General features: G+C 33.0%; 1 protein-coding gene across 1 annotated transcript; it reads left to right on the top strand.

Moving 5' to 3' along the window:
• The first annotated feature begins 1,184 nt into the window (after positions 1–1,184).
• LOC129889682 (uncharacterized) lies at positions 1,185–2,622 on the top strand. The gene is made up of 3 exons (XM_055965094.1): positions 1,185–1,849; positions 1,941–2,113; positions 2,227–2,622. The coding sequence occupies exons 1-3, from the start codon at positions 1,211–1,213 to the stop codon at positions 2,336–2,338; spliced, it is 924 nt and encodes a 307-aa protein (XP_055821069.1). The 5' UTR covers positions 1,185–1,210; the 3' UTR covers positions 2,339–2,622.
• The last annotated feature ends 5,515 nt before the right edge of the window (positions 2,623–8,137 follow it).

Here is an 8,137-nt window from a genome sequence, read left to right as displayed (position 1 = left end):
TGACTTAATACTACCCAATCTCCAAAACTCATTTTTCAAAAGAGTGTGATGTGGAGGCTTGAGTCCTCATGTGTGATCTTGATGTTGTTGACTGGTTATGAGATTGTTCATTGTGTTGTCACTTGATCTTGTTGGCTGCCACCTGTTTAGTGCTATGGTTGATTTTCCGCTACTACTTTATGCATATTGTTTTTTATTTTGAGTCGACCGATGATATCTACTCAGTACATGTTGTCATGTACTGACCCCTACTTGTATCTTTTCTTGTTTTATTTTGTGGAGTGCAGCGAGTGTTCCACCGACTTCGACTCGACCTCAGCTCTAGTCAGTCTCAAGATTATCGGATTTCAGGGTGAGCTATCCTTCTAGCTCGTGATGGATTCTCTCGTTTATGGCATGATGTCTTTAGTTTTCGGACATATTTTGTTATTTGTTTATTCTGGTGTTTGGTATTTTCAGATTTAGTTTTAAAATTTAGATGTCCTTCATGTGATGACTTTCAGATTTTGGGGAACGTCAAGTAATAGATTTTAGTGGCTTTTGTTATTTTTGACTTTAATAAGATCCAGCTTCCGCATTATTTTCGTGATTTATAAGTTGAATCGTTAATGTAAGTTGGAGTTTGTATTATTGATTCTCCCATCTAGGAGGTTAAGTGTGGGTGTCACTCACGACCCATTTTAGATCGTGACAGTTTACCTCCTCCATTCCGATCTAGATTGAATTTGTCTGATATGATCATTGCAATTTGCAACAATATACGAAAGTCGTCTGATGTTGGATCAACCACACAATAGTTAAGTTAAGCAAAAATCCAAGAAGTTAAGAAACCAACAGCCCAATTTGCCATGGGCAACTAAATCAGGGGGCAGACAAAAAATAAAATAAAAAATCCGTACAATAATTGAATTAATATTCCCTTTAGTTTATTGTGATTTGTTGTCTACGTGGCAACTAGCAAGTCACTACAGTCACGCTTTTTACATGACACGTGTAGAAGCTTCCAATTTACCCTCCAAAAAGCTCACTCCGTCGCCGGCTCCACCGTTCTTGCTGTAGCCTCTCACTTGCTTCTACCACACGTGTTACTCACTCAACGTTTCAGCATGTCAACGCCGTCTACAAATCTAACAGCGTTTGAAAACATATATAACCACTGTCACACCCATTCAGCTTTTTCAAAGCTTTTCTTCAGTGAAAGAAATATAAAATGCTTGAAAGTAGTTGCTTCCGTATGAAGACCGTTCTTTTCCGAACTGGTTCCGGCTCAATTTCGGTTCAAACACCGGTGGTTTCGAGAGTCTCTGTTACCGCTCGTGAATCCATTGGTAAAGTGTTTAACAGAGAGAAGAAGAAAGGATCTTTATCTCCTGTGATCTCTCTGAATCTGGAAGTTAATCGGCCCGGTATACGTCGGACTTCATCTGAACCCGAGGTGATCCGGTCGGCGCTTGAAAATTCGAGCATATCTAGGACGTTGAGTAAGATTGAATCGAGGTCATTACCGGCAATAATACCAGAGGAAGATTGCAGTTCTCAACAGAATGAATTGGAAATTTTGCAAAGTATTGGATCGCTGAGTTTAACAGCAGATCAACAGAGTTACGCTCGAGACCGGCCTAAAGACGGTATTCCTATCAATGAGCTTGGATTTCCTGGCGGTGGAATCGGCTCCACCAAAAATAAAAAGTTTGGCGGCAATGGTGGCGGTAGAGATGAGTTTGATGCAAATAATTTCACCGGCGGAAACTCAGATCCAAGGAAAATTGGAGCATATTATAAGGAAATGCTGAATTCAGATCCTATGAATTCTCTTCTTCTTAGAAACTACGGCAAGTATTTGCATGAGGTAGTAATTTTTTCTATTGACCTATTTTTATTTATTTATTGAAATTTGCAATATAGTAGATTTGTTAATTTAATGTTGATGATAATTGAAGGTGGAGAGAGATTTTGTGAAGGCTGAAGAATGCTACGGAAGAGCTATACTTGCAAGTCCCGGAGATGGAGAAGTACTTTCTCTGTATGGCAAATTGGTTTGGGAGACTCAGCGAGATGAAAGCAGAGCCAAATCTTACTTTGATCAAGCTGTTCACGCTTCTCCTGGCGACTGGTAAACAAATTTCTTTCGCAGATCTAATAAATTTATATAAATTGGATCTGCTTCTAATTCTCGTTTTGGTCTTAGATTACTGATCAAAATGAAATTATTTGTTCTGTTAACAGCACTGTGTTGGGATCGTATGCACACTTCATGTGGGAAGCGGAAGCAGACGAAGACGAAGACGAAGAAAAAGAAACAATAGCAGCTGGAGCATCGACGATTGAAGTTTACTAGCTGCAGGAAACAGATGGAAAAAAAACTACTACAATAAAATTAAGCTCACCTTCGGCTTTGGAAGCTAGCTAGTATTATCACTGAGAGCTAACGTATGCTAATGTACTTGTAAAAATGTGTAAAAAGAACCTTAATAAAAGAAACTTAAATTACCTAAATCAATGTTCTAATCTAAAATGAAGGGGAAAGTCTCTAGAAAAGAGTGAAGTTTTGTACATGTCTTAACTATTAGTGCTTTTTGTAAGTCTGATTTTGCACCGGAATGAGATCATCAAAGTATCAAAGCCTTTCTGTTGAGTTACAAAATTTGGCAAGTCTATGAATTACCAGATCATATCCTTCAAATAAGGGATAGAGTACAGGGTTCACATGTCGCTTATTTGGTGGAGTTCACTAACTTAAGAAATAAAGTTGAGCTGATAAATAAAGTTGTGCATTGTCAGATATAATTCTGATATAATGTTAAGCGCTTAAACTAACAGGAATTAATATTCATAAAAATCAGTGGAAGGTAGAACTATAATTCAATTCGACATAGGGAAGAATACTTTTAATTTTTCATTTCTTGAACATGCAGGAGTAATTATAGAGTAATATACACGATTGATGTATTTATAAGAGTAATTATTATGATCAATACATGATACATACTATATATGATACTATATCTCATGCTTTATTTCATTTTTTTTTATCGTGGGTCTCTCTATGTGGCAGATGGACGCATCGACATTCGTGTTTTACAAAGGTTCTTCCTTCTGTTTTTACTATCGTAATTAAGTTTTCAATTTAGTTTGTGCATACGCTGAAATATCACACGTGCTAGATATAAAAGGTTTTTGATTGAACTTTCAAACTTTGTTTGAAGCCACTTTTAAGTAGTAAATCATTCTCAATTCCATTACGTGAGCTATACATATATTTCTATTAGTAGTTAATTGGGACTTACACGACAAGACAATACAATAAAGTTCACAACAAAGAGGAACCTTAGTCTTTAATTTTTACAAATTTTTAGCCTATATACAGTGTTTTATCTATATGAGCGTATATATTATATATTTATTATATACCTGTTATACACTGAATATACACGGGATGATGTTACAGCTAGGGGTGAAGTTTTTTATGCTCATCGTGGTTGGAACATTATAGCACAACTAGCTAGTTGAGATCTTTAGTAATTCCCTAACAATAGGAATTTTAATGACCTCAAAGTGGAAATTATCAACTTTGTAGAAAACATTACGAGCATGTTTGGAAAGCCATCATATAAAGTAACTACTTGGTAAGAGAGGAATTGGGTGTAATTGAAGAGGAGTAATTACATTCTTCAATTCCTAATGAAGGGTAAGGAATTGATGTAATTACATGAAACTTTTTAAAATTCTTTTTTTATTTATATATATTATTTTATTTCTATTATTTTTTTAAAAAATATTTTTATTATTCTAATAGTTTCTAAAAATATATATTTATTTCATTTCCTTCTCATTCTCAACTTTTATTTTTTCATGTGATTCCATGCAATTTTTCATATTATTTATTATTCTATTTTTTATTTGCATAATTTTGTTAGTATTCTAATTTTTAAAATCATATTTATGTACGTTGTGTTAAAATTTGATATAGGTGTATTATGTTAAATTTTTTATTTTTTATTTTGAATTTATGTCATATTAATTTGTTTTAGTAGTATTGACTTGATATTTCACATTGCAAACCATTTATTTTCTAGTTAAACTTGATAAATTATTTTTTTTGTCAAATGTTTTAATAATTATGACAATATATTTATGATATTAACATTTTTATCAAACATACATTTCATGATGTTCATAAAAATCTTATACTTTTAGTTTTTTTGATTAAATTATTTAAAATATACTAATTTAAAAATATAAATAAATTATTTTTTAGAATATTAGTTAAGAGCATATGTTTATTGATTAATATTTAATTTAATATCATTAATAAAGGCTCTTATTTGTCTAATATAAATTTTAAGTTTAGATAATTAACTTTTATTTTTAAAATTTAATATAACCTAATAATTACACTTGTGCAACCAAACAGTACAATTTAAATTACACTGTGATAAATAAATCGGTCATCGTAATTATTAAACTGTATAATTACTAGGCTGATAATTATTATTCTTATAATTACACCAATTTCAATTACTAGATGACTTTCCAAACAGACCGTACACGGATACATTATTTAACAGTAAACACGTCCTGATTCCATCCTCTTTCAATTTTATTGCAAACTTACTTGCTCTTTTAACACAATAAACCGTTGCACAACATGTGTATATAGCAAAGCAAATGTTTATCTTCATAACAAATTAACAATCATCACTAAAGTTAAACTTATTTTGGGCCAGATACCCATTTATGGAAAACTACCTAATTACATAACTATTTCTATCATATTTATTAATTTGTTCTATAATTTAAAATAGTTACATGTTGTCTAACTAATTAAATAATTTCATATCATTTTCAAATCAGATATACCTAGATGCATATTTTTTGCTACAATCTACATTGAAATAGGGAGAGAGGCGAGCAACAACGGCCAGGAGGCGAGCAAATTTTGTTTCTGTATCTAGATATATGCCAATCACAGTACTAGTACATATATTCGGCACTAGATATATGTATCTGGGATACCAAATAAGTGAGCGAGACAAGAGAATGGCAAGCGAGAAAGGAGGGAGGCGAACGAGATTTTTCTATAGATTCTAGATACATGTGAATCTACTTGGATAGTGTACTTAGAACAAATTACACCTAATTTTGATCTTACATATTTAAGATACATGTATCTGGATATATCTCGACGAGCCAGATACATGTAACCGAAATAGTTCAATATCTGATAAGATTCGTAATATTACAAACTAACGTGTATCTAAGTAATTAGCTCCTAAATTAATGAATTTAGCGTAAGTTACCTTTAGTGATGAATTAACAAAGTGAAGTGAAATCGATTTGATTTGATACCAAGCATATACATATATGTTTTCCAAATTATATTGGTGTCCATACCTATGTTAATTAAATTTGTGGGGATGTATGTCAAGAAAGTTTCTGGAGATATATATTTCTTGAGTTGCAATAATAATGATAAAAAATGAGTATATAGGATATCGAAAGTAATTCAAAAAATAAATAAATACATAAGTTGCCTTATTTGGAAAAAATCATTTACACACCTTAATTTTACGGAACCATGTACATGACCTATTTCCATTTTAATGTGATAAAACTTTAACTTTGACATTATTAATTTCATTTAATACTTCATCTTGCTAAGAGTTATTCCTTCCATCCACTTTTACTTGTTCACTAAACTAAAAATAGATATTCACTTTTACTTGTTCTTTAAAAAATCAAGAGATAATTTATCATTTAGTTCCTAATTTACCCTTATTATTAACTATAATCATTTTTCAAAGCATTGAATTTATTATATTCAAAAGAAAATATAGTAAAATTATCATTCTATTTATTACTTTTTAAGTTATGAGCTAAGTCAATACTGGACAAATAAAAATAGATGATGAGAGTAGTATCAATTTCAACCTGTCGCTCTCTCATCGGATATACACTATACGATCATCTCATAAGAATATAATATTATTTTTGGATATGCACTATATATTATATGATGTCAGGTGGTTACCAGTTATTATCAAATAAATGATTGATAAGATCGAAACTGATAAAGTACTTAGTTGTTAATCGTTGAAAAATCATACTTAGAACTAACCTACTCCAATCAAGTAATTTCATATGATTTAGTGTCAACCCCAACAATATTAGAAACTTCTGCTTGGCAATTTTTAAGACAAAAAAAAAAGAAGCAAGAAACTGAATTGATTCATTGATGTGGCAAAAAGTTGTTTCCTTCAAAATGAACTTTATTGTTTGGAGGGCTTTGAGAGATAGATGCTAGAGTAGCTAAAATGGGAATTACTATTAGAACTACTTGTTGTTATTGTAGGATTTCTACTGATGCGTTAACCTACTGACCATCTTTCTGCAGGGAAAATTATGCTCAAGATGTTTGAAAAGTCATTTGTGGTTCATTCGGCATCCCTCAGACAACTCTTAATCAATTGGTGGAGACAAAAGACTTCTAATCTAGTGTCTAGTATCATCGTCAACTAGTGAACTACTTCATGGGCTTTAATAAGATGAAATCTATTAACACTAATGGTAGTTGCAGGAATGGTAGCTGTGGAGGAAGAGGTGTTATGAGAGACCGTGAAGGCAATTTCATCATAGCTTCTTATTGATATTAGGACAAGGCACTAGCAACTAGGCAAAAGCAGTGGCTTTACTCTTTGAAATGTCTTGGTGCAAAAATAATAGCTACCAAAATGTGCAGGCATTGAGTGATTCCAAGTTATTGGTGGATTGCATCAACAAGAAGTCTAAACCACCTTGGACAATAACAAATGAAGTCCAAAAGCTTCAAGGCTTATTGAATCAATGTGAATACTCTGTAACACACTGTTATAGGGAGATTAATCAAGTGGCTGACAAGCTAGCTTCTCTTAGTCACAACTACTACACAAGCATTTTATACTCCAACAATGGTGAACTCCCCTCCCAAATCAAATGGCTTATAGCAATAAATCAATGGAGTCTTCCAATTATGAGAGTCTCCAACAGAAGGAAGAGAGACTTTACCTTCGATCCTCCGTGACAAATGCATAGGTTTCTTCCATATTTGTGTATAAATTGTATCAGTCTTATTGGATACCTATCATAGGCATTTACCTCATCATCTCCATTGTAATAGGTAGATCAACCCATCTTCCACCTGTGGGGAAGACTTGGGTTATGTGTCTGCCTCAAATCAGCTGTAACAATGTGTTTTGGAAGATGAATAAAATTCTTTTGCTTGAAAGAAGAGTTTTATTATAGTAGCCAGCAATGGCGTAATAACCACATGCAAGGAACATATTCAATTGAATAATCTACCTCAATTTTTTTACCGCATAAATATTTTTTTGATACACATATAAAATTTTAAATCTCTTTATATAAGAGAAATAAATATTTAAAAAATCCCTAAGAAACCCTTTATAATATTTTGAATTGTAACGACCTGTCTCCGTCATTATGGGTAAGCCAATGGGAAAAGAAACCAGGCTAGAAAACTCTCGAGTAGTGATTTGGAAATTTTGAGTCTAGGCTAGACTTGTATGAAATCTGAGTCAGGTGAGGTCTAGGGTGATCTGATAATGGTTGGGGGATTGAATTTATAGTTTGATTAATTGAATTGACAGCCAAGACGATACAGAGCCGGTACGACTTTATAGAATCGTATTCGGACGAGTAAAATTTCCGTAATTGAACTTGGCGTGAAGGGTAGACGTTAGGATGTCATGAGACGAGAATGTGTTGCAAAATGGGAGACCTTGAGACTCAATAAGACTTCTCAGTATCTACATATCCCGCCGGAGTGGGGAAGCCAAAGTGGGATGGTCCCCCTGTGACAGGACATTCGGAACTAAAACGGAAAAAAATCCCAGAAACTATATTTTCCTGCAAAAACTGTTCTTAAGAGTTAAGAGGCGATCCAAGACACTTTCTCATCGATTTTCCACAAATTATCGCGTCAAAGGTAAGATATTTACTCCCTTAATCCGTATTTCGATTTCTAGAACTTAGAATCATGTTTGGTGATCACTGGAGGGGGGTTTTGGCCTGAAATTAGTGGTGAAAAAAGACCTAATAAGGCATTAGGATCACGGGCTCGACCAAAGGTTGTAAATTG

The sequence above is a fragment of the Solanum dulcamara genome, chromosome 5 (assembly GCF_947179165.1).
Source record: "Solanum dulcamara chromosome 5, daSolDulc1.2, whole genome shotgun sequence".
Lineage (NCBI taxonomy): Eukaryota > Viridiplantae > Streptophyta > Magnoliopsida > Solanales > Solanaceae > Solanum > Solanum dulcamara.
This window is presented reverse-complemented; position numbering and strand designations above follow the sequence as displayed.